Source organism: Nothobranchius furzeri, chromosome 18 (assembly GCF_043380555.1).
Source record: "Nothobranchius furzeri strain GRZ-AD chromosome 18, NfurGRZ-RIMD1, whole genome shotgun sequence".
NCBI classification, from domain to species: domain Eukaryota; kingdom Metazoa; phylum Chordata; class Actinopteri; order Cyprinodontiformes; family Nothobranchiidae; genus Nothobranchius; species Nothobranchius furzeri.
This window is the reverse complement of record NC_091758.1, coordinates 17,878,143-17,890,681: the sequence shown is the minus strand read 5'-3', so window position 1 is coordinate 17,890,681 and position 12,539 is coordinate 17,878,143. Positions and strand designations below refer to the sequence as shown.

Here is a 12,539-nt window from a genome sequence, read left to right as displayed (position 1 = left end):
TTCTTTTGCTGAGAGTCCTACAGTCTTGGTTTTCCTAATGAAAGGATTTTTATTCTAAACGACCTCTCCAGCCTTGAGTACTGTGGTGTTCTGCGTTTTGGGTCCGATCCTCCTGCGCTCGCAGCGTGACAGCTGTGGCTACATCGTAGCTCATCCCCACCAGCGTGTGAATGTGTGTGTGAATGGGTGAATGACTGATTGTGTTGATAAGTGCCTTGGGGGGGTTCCAGGACTCTAGAAGGCACTATATCAAATACAGGCCATTTACCATTTAACATAGAATGTGCTACCACTAGTTTACCTGCTGAATTAATGATAGATTCACTAAATTATGTTGGTTCTGTTTCAAAACCATTCTGATGCCCTGTGTGTGCTGCTTTTGTTCATCTCAAACACAAAACAAAAAATTAAAAACCGTCTTTTCACACTCACACATCAGGTTGTTTGTTTGTTTATTTTTTCTTTCTGATCAGAACAATGTCCGACTGGTTCCGTGTCAACAGTAATCCTCAGAAGATCCACTCTGAGGTAAAGGCACTTGATTTTATGGCAGAAGGTAAACGGTCCTCCAACATCTGAACAGATGTCAACATATAATCTAAAAATAGAGATATTTAAAAGCTTCTGTGAGACTCAAGGTCCAGAAAGCCCACCATCTGTCCATGAAGGAGTACAGTACTGCTGTTCCTTTGGGTGTGGGGTGGGGGTGGGGGGTTAGGGTCAACATTCAGACAGTTTCTCCTCTGATTCATCTCAGCAGTCAGGTGACTCAAAATCCAAACTGTAGGAGTTGAAGAGATGGAGTAAAATTCCAGATCAGAACACCAACAGTCTACTTCGCAATGAAGCGTTCCTCACTGGAGGGGATCAGAGGTGGTTCAGTGGTTGGAAGCTCAGGGTATAGAAATACATCCCATAATATCCACCCAGCCTAACGGTAAAAACATTTCCATCAAAAAAGCAAAACAAACCACAGCTGAAACTCCTGCAGACTCTACCATGACTGGTTCTACGGGGTTTGGGTCATTTTCATGTAATAATATCTCACCTGCTGAAGATGGGTCTGTGACTGACCTCAGTTTGGAGAAACAGAGAAGAGTTCTGAAAAGACCAATACTCACAATAAAGTCAGTTATAAATATTCCTAAAACAATTTAAATATCAACAGATTTGTATTACTTTATATAAATGCTAGTTCACATCCTTCATGTTTACTTAAAACAGGAGTGGGGAACCCTGGCGCATCAAGGGCCACTATCCAGCATATTTTAGTTTCAGCCCTGCATCATCACACCTGATTTCAATCAGCAGGTGATTAACAGGCTTCTGCAGTGCTTGATGAGCTGCTGAACAGGTGAATAAACCACTGAATCAGAAGTATTGGAGCAAAGACATGCAGGATACTGGCCCTCGAGGACCAGGGTTCCCCATGTCTGCCTTAAATCGTGCATTTCTGGATTCTTCAGCAGATTATGAAAATCCAGTCAGAAGTGTTTCAGCAGTTACGTCTGCAGCAAGTATTCAGAACTCTTTGTAAATAACAGTGACATGTATGCTAGTGGGATACATTTATAAAATAACATTCACATGAAATGATTTGATATCATCATAGTTGTTTTGAGATGACAGGCACCTTGTCACTGGACTCTGGTCAGAACCATTGTAAAACACTCAAATGGCCTTAATGCTGAAGCAGAGAAGGTCCAAGCACCCACTGCTGGTTGGTTCCAGGACACATCTTAAGCCCCACCTCCTCCATGTAAAGCAATGGGACATTTTTCCAGATAAAAAATATAGAATAATCTCAGATCCTGTTTCAAGGTGTTTACTCATACTAATCTTTGTAGTTCTCATCTTGCTGCCATTTGTTCAGATCTTCATGCTGACAGCACACTTGGCTGGGATCAGCTGTTGGATGTTAAAAACACCTGACTATTGCAAGTGAAGAGGCGGGGCTTCCAGCATATGAGTAGGTCAGACTACCTATTGTGATTGTTCAGAATCATGGCAACTCCTGTTAACAGGACCTCAGGGTTTCACTTTTCTTCAACAGAGGAGGATGTCCAAATGTTTCAGTCTGAACAATTCTCTGTTTCTTCCTACTGTTGCTGTTTAGAGAGCCATCTCTAGTTGGTCAAATTTTCATTGGTCTGAACATTTCCACAGAAACTCCCTTCAAATATCCTTTAGTTGTTAACTTTAAAAACCAAGTTCACAGAGAACTGCATGTACTTTCTTTTTTTTAATATGATCGGCCACTCTGAGTTTAACATGTAGGCTAAACATGGAAATAGTCTTCTACCCCTATTTCCTGCATTAGCCACAGATTGAAAATAAAGCTAATTGGTGTTAGCCAATCAGAGGCAAGATGTCTGAATATCAGGAAATAAGACTCCAAATCCTGCTGTCTTCTGCTCACCTCTCCTCTGGCTAACTTCTAGTTCCTGAAACAGGAAGACTTTTCTCCACAAAGGTTAACTCAGAAGGCATTTATTTATACTAGAGGCCATTGCAAATGTGTTAAAACAACAAGTGAACTTGGTCTTTAAAAAGAATCAGACATCATTAATCAATCTTCTATCCATCCATTCATTCGTTATAATAAATCCAGGGGCGAGCCGTATATTTGGTACCTGTGCCTTGTGTGGTTTTACCAACTTAATTCGCCACTTTGATGTTACAATCATACAAGCAGCTAATATTATTCATAAATGCTATATGACAAGGCCTGGTATCACAGCCTTCATTTTCAAAATTGGCATCAGCATTAGCATTGAAGTACCAAGTGTTCAGCTGTTAAAAGAAAAAATAAATCTAAAGAATTAATGTGAGCACATTGGACATGCTTTGCTAGAAAAACACTGTGGTAATAACTGCTCTTTGACCATTCAATCAGGGTATATAAAACTTCTGATGTCATAATGGAGAGCCAGCTGGCTGGCTCAGTGAGATGAATTTGAAAGCTGATTGGTTAAAAAAAAATTCTGTTGCTATTGAGAGTAATTAACGAAGGACAAGTCTGCTGATTGTAAAGGCCCTGGGCAGATTAGACTCCCCCGGCAACACAAAGACTCTGAAATATGATTGGATGAAACATTGATAATCCTGACACATGGGACATGGCACAGCCAAGTGAAACATTACCAAAAAAAAAAAAGAGAATATATTATTCAGTATAAATTAGTATAATTTGAACAAACATCATTTAAGTTTTTAAACATAGGCTGATTCTGATATTTATGTCAGCAGAGAAGGCCTTGCTGGCCCTGATGGTCCACCACTGCACAAATCAGTTTATGGTAAATGTGGTAATAAGTAAATTCTACCAAATGGAGCTATGTTTTTGATTCACTTAAATACAAACAGAACAGCAGAGTTCATGGCAGAACCAGTTGTTCCAGCTATGGTTTGCATTTGAACTCAATCTGATGAACAGAAATGATCCTAACTTCTCCTGAGTTTGTCTTAGTTTACAGATTGTAACCAACAGAAAAACAATAATCTTTACAATAAAGTTCATCTTGTCCTTTTATCTGTGATTCCAACCTCTGTTTTATTTTGAAAAGTCATTTTCCTAAAGACTTCCTGTTGATTTTCCTTAGTTGTGACTGGTTGTTTCTTCCTGAAGTATTTTACCTTGTTACCTTCTTAAACAACTCAGATACATCCTGAATATTATTAATATTTACAAGAACAACATAGAAATATGTGGAATTCTGAAAAACAAAACCCCTCAGACGTAGAGGGGCGGGGTCACTGGAGTCAAAGGTCACGGTGTCCAGTATACGGGGTAGTGACAGTGTCACCTCTGCCAGCCAGTCAAAACAAGCCTCAGTGGGACACAGAGCTGCCATATACAGAGAGATAAGGGTGGAGCGAAGGACCTTAGATCTGTGTGAGACAGAGACGTGTTAATCCAGAGTCTTCAAAGATCAAACATAAACTGTAATTAAACTCAGCACATTGGCTGAGTTGGAAAGAAGCATTTTAAACATCATATGTGTTTGTAACCACACTGATGAACTCACTATTAGGAGGAGGGTCTTTACATTTTCCCTCCTCTATGGTGACATCATCAACAGCGATGTCGCCTTCGATACCAGAACCTCGGACTCCCTCCATCACCATCTATGCCCAAAAGACACGGGAAGATGAGTTTCTCAGCTGTTAGAAAATAAAAGTTTACCTGATACACATGACCATAATTACAAGCCCTGATGTCATGACCCAAAAACAAAGACCATGAGCAGGAGAATAAGATGGGTGGTTGTTTGAAGGAGGTTCAAGGAGACACCAGTATTTCTGAAATCATTTAGGAAACCATGGAAAAGGTAAATCTCATTACAACCCAGTCACTTACAGTTTAACACATCAGTTCCATCCATTTTCAGTTGAAAACCAAAAGTAAAAGGGAATTTTATTTTTGATTACGATACAGAAAACAAAACAGGTCTTGTTTTTCATATTTACAATTTTAGGTTATAGAGATCGTTAGTTTTCGTCTAAGGATTTTTAGAAAAATGTCTCTGCTGAATATACCAGCATAGTCAGATCCACGAACAGAGACGATGGGGTCTACACTTGGATCACACACGGGACTGTGTAAACGGTGAGGAGAGCGTGGGCAACAGAGGGAGACGCCATCCTCTGCCATCCGCTGCTAAACAGAGAAGGAAGTGACGCCACCATTAGCAGCTAGCTATGATGAAGACCGCAGGAGTGGTCGAAACTGTCAGCAAGGTAGAAATAAAACTTTCCTGTGTTAAAGAACCTAAAAATGCTGCAGCATAGGTCATTATCAGCATATGTTGTGGTTTTGTACTGGTTTAGCTGGTGGACGATGATATGGTGCTGGTCCTGCAGCAGCAAAACAACATATACTGGTAACCAGCTATGCTGGTCTATGCTGGGTTTTCCCTGATCATGTAGCTATAAAACCCTGACCCCTGGTCAACATCTTCATTTAAAAGTTGGATCTGTCCCAGCAGTAATTTTTTTCCAGGCGCATCCTGATAGCTTTAAACTGCGCCTGAGTGAAGCTCCTTCTGTGGACCACGGGGCTCACCTGAAAGGCTGTGCTTGGGTGGATGTTGACCCTCGCCTGCCGCCAGTGGTTTCCTTGGTTACCTGACAGACTCCAGACTAAAGAGTCAGTCAAAATCTGACCCTTCTGGCGCAGAAAAATGTTGAGCGCACCTACAGAACAAAGAGACTGTGATCAAAAAGCCATCACTATGTGTTGTAGCTGACTCAGCATTCTGCTGCACTCTCACCTATGTGCTTTCCATACATGTGGTAGTAGAAGGTGAAGCAGTAGGAAGGCTTGTTACTGACAGGGGATGAAGAGGAGAAGCTCTTGGAGTTTATGTTGAAGGTGGGGGACAGCAGACGAGCCTTGTCCCCCTCCACCCTCATCCTTGATGCCTCGATGTACATGTAGAAACCTGAGAGACAAAACAAGCCAGGTTAGACGTCAGAGGTCACCAGCCTTTCTTATGTAGAGGACTCTATTCAGACCAGCCTTTTTGTGCTACTTCATACAGATTATTTTCCATCCCACCATTCATATAAAAATCCTCATGTGAAAGTGGACTTCTCATTTATTCTTGCTTGGGTCATCATGGAAAGTCTACTTCGGCTGTGGGGTGGGGGTCAGTTTGGTGCGTGTGTGTGTGTGTGTGTGTGTGTGTGTGTGTGTGTGTGTGTGTCACAAGCAGGTGTTCTACCATATTCTGCTACCATCAGATTCTGTGACTAGTGGGGAGCCAGTAGAAAGGGGTTGGACCAATGAATTGTTTTTTTTGGAGATCCAGCAAGAATGTTATTACTGTTCGGATGTCGTGTTTTCAGAATGTTCCTTTGTTACATTCACGCTGTGTTGATGTTTTGATTCCATTGTTTTTGGTTCTTCTCTGCTGCTGCTGTCGCCTTCGTTAGAACATCACCAATGTTGGTGATGTCATCTCCGTCGCTATCAGCGAGCAGTAGAGAACGATGTCGTCACTTCCGTTGCTGTTAATCTTCTGTATAAACAGCGGCGGAGGTGACACCACCAACATCGTTGACGCTCTGACGAAGGCGACATCAGTAGCAAAAGTGTCAGCAAAATGGTAAAAACAAGCTTTGATGCTCATTGTTTAAAACAATGGTTCCTTTAATCTTTTGGAGCAGTGTGTGTGTGTGTGTGTGTGTGTGTGTGTGTGTGTGTGTGTGTGTGTGTGTGTGTGTGTGTACCCTGCTTTGAGCCGGTGCGATCGGCACTGGGGCCGGTGGTTGCAGTGTTTTTGGAGTTCTTTGTGGTGGCGCTGTGACGAATCCAGTCAAACTCATCAACTTTGTCTTGAGAGAACAAACACACTGCCTCTTCCTCAAAACCACACTGGAATTCCCCTAAACCACAAAACCACTCTTAGACTCTGGATTTATTTCACACAGCATCACAGCAGAGCCCGCTCTGACCCAATGAAACATTTACTATCAGTGGGCTCAGCGTGATGACATGTTTGATAGATGGTGAGCAGGTACTTACTGAGATGCGGGTTAACAGGAGCTGTAAAGAAACAAAACCAGACCAGAATCAGAACCAGAAGGATCCCGTCTGACCGAGAAGAACAGCGACACGAATACGGAACAGTTAAAAATTTGTCAAACTTATTTTAACTCATTTGAGTCATTATATTTTTTATTGCAATTGCTTTAGCTAATATTTTTTTATTTTGCATGATGCCCTATTTATGTGTCATCAGGACATTTATTGTAGAAATAGGGATGGTGGAGCATGAGCAAGAACATGTTAAAAGGTGCACCTGTAGAGTTCTCATGTTTACCTGTAAGCATGGGTTAGCCAGTCAGGCACATTTTATATGTTACAGATCCTTATATGTTTCTCTTTTACTACCTCCCAGAATAATATGTTATCATTTAGTTTGATAATGGCGTAGTCGGGCTGCACAGTGACGCAGTGGCGCTGTTGCACAGCAAGAAGGTCCCAACCTGGGGTCTTGTTTGCATGTTCTCCCTGTGCATGCGTGGGTTCTCTCAGGATACTCCGGCTTCCTCCCACAGTCCAAAAACATGACTGTCAGATTGATTGGTCTGTCTAAATTGTCCTTAGGTGTGAGTGTGCATGGTTGGTTGTCCTGTGTAATGAATGTGGTGCTGTAACGCTAACAAACAGATTAAAACCAACTTCATTCCTTCAACAAAACCAACTTTATTGAATTTAAGAAGAGGGGGACACTCCTCGGTGGCAAGGCCCCAGGGGAGCGTGGGATCCGCCCGGAGTTCTTTAAGGCTCTGGATGTTGTGGGGTTGTGCTGGCTAATGCAGCTCTGCAGTATTGTGTGGACGATGGGGGCAGTTCCACTGGATTGACAGACTGGGGTGGTGGTCCCCCTATTTAAAAAGGAGGACCACAGGGTGGAATTACAGTCTGGAGCCTCCCTGGTAAGATCTATTCAGAGAGAAGAGTCCATCAGATTGTCGAACCTTGGATTCAGGAGGAGTAATGCGGTTTTCGTCCTGGCCATGGAACACTGGGCCAGCTCCATACCCTTAGGAGGGTCCTGGAGGGTGTGTGGGAGTTCTCCCAACCAATTTACATCTGTTTTTTGGATTTGGAGAAGGTGTTTAACCGGGTTCCTCAGGAGGCCCTGTGGGGGTACTCCGGGAGTATGGGGTACCAGGCCCTCTGATTTGGGCTGTTAGGTCCCTGTATGACCGGTGTCAGAGCTTGGTCTGCATTGCTGGCAGTAAGTTGAGCTCATTTCCGGTGAGAGTTGGACTCCACTAAAGCTGCTCTTTGTCATCGATTCTGTTCATAACTTTTATGGACAGGATTTCTAGGCACAGCCAAGGTGTTGAGGGGATCCCTTGTATTTCATTTTTTCTTCTATTCACTTCTCTCCTTTCTCTTCCTTCTTCTGACAAATTACCAGTACTATGGAGTTTAACAAATATTTTAACAAGTACTTCTACTTTTTCCTCATTAGTTACAGCTAACTCATCTCCTACTTTTAACACTTGATAACTCCATTCTTTCCTTATTCCTTTCATTTTTCTTATCATTCCCCAAACATTACTTATTGGCGTAGTTCTCCCTATTTTTCCACAAAAATTTCTCCAACTTTCTCTTTTTGTTTTTTTTAACAACTCTTCTCACCTCTGCTTGCAACTTTTTATATTTCAGTAAATTTTCCATATTATGTGTTTTCCTCAGTATTTTTAGGCTTTTATTTCTTGCTTTAATTGCTTTTTCACAGACTTCAGACCACCATGGCACATTCTTCCTCTCCCTTGTGTTACCTTTAGGTTTTGGTATCGCTAACTCTGCAGCCTCAATTATCACACTTCTAAATACTTCTTCTATTTCCTCAACTTTATCTGATATCACTACTTTTGACCTCCATTTTTCACAATTATTTCTAAACTTATCCCATTTAGCCCTTTTAAAAATCCACCTCCCTTCCCTTCCTTCCATCATCATCCCTCTTTTCTCGAAAAGTTTCTTTAGAATTAAACAAGGATCACTTCCTATTCTATCTTCTAGTACGTCCCATTCACTTTTACCTGCCAACTCACTAGATACTAAAGTTATGTCTAATGCTGACATTTTACCTGTATAAACATCAAATCGAGTTCCTCTCCCATCATTAATGCATACCAGATTCGCCTCCTCCATAATTTGTTCCATTATTTCCCCATTTAAATCAGTTTTCCTAGCCCCCCACACAGTACTATGTGCATTAAAATCACCGCACACAATTAAGTGTCTGCCAGTAATCCCAACTCTTGACCTTATTCCCTCAACTTCTAATCTTTTGCATGGATTATAATAATTTATTATAATAACTTTCCCCTGATTTGTAAACACCTCCACTATTACAAATTCTTCTTCTTTTCCGATCTCTACAGTTCTAAAATGAACATTATTTTTAATAAATGTCACACACCCACCACCTACTCCCCCTGATCTATCACACCTAACTTCCATATACTGATGAATTTTAAAGTCAACCCCTACTTTTAGCCATGATTCCTGAATACATATAATATCAGGCTTAAATTCTGATATATCAATATAACTTTTAAACTCCTGTCCATTAGCTATTAAACTCCGTGCATTCCATTGTAAAACCCTCAACATTTATCACCCCGCACTTCCCAAGTCCTGACTTGCTTGAGTACTTAGAGTACTTCGTACCTCCTCCCATGTGAGATCGCTGATATCTAGGTGGTTCACTGCTGCTTTTACGATGATTTGAATTGTTTCAGTTTTTGATTTGGTCTCCATTGTTGCATTTATCACTCCAGCTATGAATGTAACAAGTTTCTTTAGATCCACCAATACTTTTCCTTCCTCTTCTCCAACCCTCCTATTGGTAGATTCTTCCCTTATTCCTTCATTACTATCCTCTGGTCTTCGAGTTGCCATGTTCACAGCTTCAGCATATGATGTCTTGTTTTTAACTCTCACTTGCTGAATTTGCATTTCCCTTTTCATTATCTGGCATCCAGCATACGTCACACTGTGCTCTCCTCCACAACTACAACACTTTGGGTGCATCTTTCTTCCACAGTTTTCATACTCATGATCCTCCCATGCATCTAGGACATCTTACTTTCCCTTTACATACTGCTGATGTCCAAACCTTTGACACTGAAAGCATCTTAACGGTTTAGGTATATATTCTCTCACCGAGTATGCTATGTACCCTAGTGCCACTTTTGCAGGTAGATTTTCTCTCCCTCAAATTCCAATAGGATGCTCCCCGTCTCTCTTCTCACTCCAGCTTTGAATACTGTGAGTCGTTTTGCCTCTTTTATCTTAGCACCTTTTGTATTAGCTTTGATTTCTTCTGCTGCCAATTCCAGCGGTATCCCCCAAATCACCCCTTTTGCTCCTCTCTCTCCCATTCCCACCTTACTAGCACTAATTACCTGACATTTTCCCACTTCCTTCATTTTGCAGGCTTTCTCACTCTGCTCTTTGCTTTTACATAGTATTAGCAAGTTTCCATCTCTCAATACTTTAGCAAGTTGTATGTCTCCTACTTGATTTTTCAATATTGTTGTCAACTTCACTGGATTCAAAGCCTGAACCCCATGTCCCTCTCGAAATCTCAATATACCGGTAACTTTAAATTCCTTCCTTTCATCTGTCCTCATCGCCATGCACCACTCTCCTTTGCTTTCTACTTTCACTTCCTTCAACATGATATGCTCTCTTTTTCTTTACCTGTTCACTTCCACTTTCTACAAAATCGCTCCACTCCTTCTCAGTCACAGCACAGCTGTGCCTACCCGCTATTGTTGCTCTTCCAGCTTTCGCCATCTCTCCCCGACCCTCCGTCCTCTGCCAAAATGTCTCTGCCGTTACAAACACTTCAGAAACTAACACCGATCTTCCAGCCCGGCCGAAGACCTCCTCTAGCGGCTGTACTCTCCCCCGACAAGACACTGAGACAAGACAGGGCTTATATACATTGGGGCATGATGGGAGGCAGATGGGCTGCAGGTGTGTGGAGAGAGAACCAGGTGAAAGCAATTAACTAATCAGGGAGGAAACTAACATGACCTAAGAGTAAAGAGTAAAAAACCTAAAGACAAGATGAGCAGCAAAATAAACTAATATTCTAAGGGGAAGGGAAACTACAAAAACCTGTGGAAAAAACACACTAAAGAGACTAATAAAATGAGAAGCTGAACCTATAAAAAACTGCAGAGGGGTGACTGGGGGAGATTGAAGGAACACAGGACCTGGGAGGGAATATCTGGAGGGCTGAAGACCAGGGGACACATGAGGAACACAAAAAGACACATATGGGGGATTCTTAGGGGGGAATGGAGCACACAAGGAGACACATGAGGGAGACGCAGGGTGTGTCCGAATCCACAGGAAGGATGCTTATGAGTACGGGTCCTCGCTGACACAGACCATGTCATAAAGCTCATGAAAACCCAAAATTCCTGTCTCAAAAAATTAGCATATCATGAAAAGGTTCTCTAAATGAGCTATTAACCTAATCATCTGAATCAACTAATTAACTCTAAACACCTGCAAAAGATTCCTGAGGCTTCAAAAACTCCCAGCCTGGTTCATTACTCAAAACTGCAATCAAGGGTAAGACTGCTGACCTGACTGCTGTCCAGAAGGCAATCATTGACATACATTACAGAGAATAATGAACTTTATCACAATATGCTAATTTTTTGAGGAGGACCTGTATATTTAAATCCTGATTACTCCCCAAATGGGTGTCAGGGAGCTGGAGACTGGCAAGGGACACCCTGGTCAGCTGTCCAGTCCATCACCTGGGGACAATTTCAGGTAGCTGATTAACCTGACATGTATGTTTTTGGTCTGCTGGAGGAAGCTGGGGGAAACACACATGCATGGGGAGAACATGCCAACTACATGCTGAAAGGCTGCAGCTGGGATTTGAAAACCAGTGAGCTTCTCCCTGCGAGGTAACAGCGCTACCAACTGCACCACCAAGCAGGCAAACTCGGGGACTCATTAAAGGAAAGTGAGCTACTGATATGTCCAGGCTGCAAGAATGAATTCAGGAGTTTTAAGGAGGAAATGTACAAAAACAACTTCAGGTGTCTTTTTTTACTCTATGAAACACATAAAGTTGAGTCAGCATAAACATTCAGCCTTTATCTACTGTCTCTATTATCTTGAAGAAAATGAAAACAGCGTCAGTTTGATACAACTTTAATTGATATTAGCAGGTTTTATGCAGGAATCTGGGAAAACAACAAAGCTTGTGAGGAAAAACGCCACAGAATCAGTTGTAATAAAAGCAACTTGTTAACGTGTTTCCTCTAAAATGTCTGCAAACATTTAGTGATGAAAAATCCTCCTAAATTCAAGTTTATATTATTTACTTAAAAAAAAGAAATTTATTTTAAAACAAATCTATGAAAATCTTTCTAAAATATCAAGTAACATATTAAATCAATAACTTGGTGCAAAGATAAAAGAAAAGTAACAGATCAGAGAACGTTGATTCTCCTTTTTTTTCCAAACAAAGTGAAAACAAATTAAAACTGGAACAAACGTTAATTCTATATTTTTACAGCATCTTTGTGAGTTCTTTAGGAGAACAACTCACCGCTGTAGGTGATGATGCGTTCTGCGGAGTCCCCCTCGCCAAATCGCGTGATAGGAGTGAGGCGGACCAGGTAGGACTCTGGTTTGATCAGCTCTGTCAGGTTATAGGTCAGCAGCTGGCCCCTCTGGATGGCTCCTTCCATTGGGATCTCCTGCTCCCACCAGCGAGACTGACCCATCTGACACACACACACACACACACACACACACGCACGCACACACACACACACACACACAAAATTTTGTAATGTACCCAAAGTTCAAGTAATTACATAAAAATGACCAGAAATTAACTTTTAATTTTCAGAAACAAACTACGTCACACATCCAGAGACATATTACATCTGTCTGGCCTCCAAACAAGAAAAGCAAGGATCTACGACCTTGCAACCAAATAAATGTAAAAGTTTCAAATAAATCT

At 41.6% G+C, this 12,539-nt stretch overlaps 1 protein-coding gene across 1 annotated transcript in view; it reads right to left on the bottom strand.

The window, feature by feature from the left end:
* Positions 1-435: 435 nt before the first annotated feature.
* The window catches only part of mdga2a (MAM domain containing glycosylphosphatidylinositol anchor 2a), a 46,030-nt gene continuing 33,926 nt past the window's right edge, over positions 436-12,539 (bottom strand). The window contains exons 11-17 of the mRNA XM_015969413.3: positions 12,120-12,297; positions 6,530-6,550; positions 6,235-6,390; positions 5,274-5,444; positions 5,066-5,196; positions 4,029-4,128; positions 436-3,891 (exon numbers count right to left, since the gene is read on the bottom strand). Of these exons, the coding sequence (XP_015824899.3) occupies positions 3,803-3,891; positions 4,029-4,128; positions 5,066-5,196; positions 5,274-5,444; positions 6,235-6,390; positions 6,530-6,550; positions 12,120-12,297 (846 nt within the window). The 3' untranslated portion in view covers positions 436-3,802. The remainder of the gene's footprint in view (positions 3,892-4,028; positions 4,129-5,065; positions 5,197-5,273; positions 5,445-6,234; positions 6,391-6,529; positions 6,551-12,119; positions 12,298-12,539) is intronic.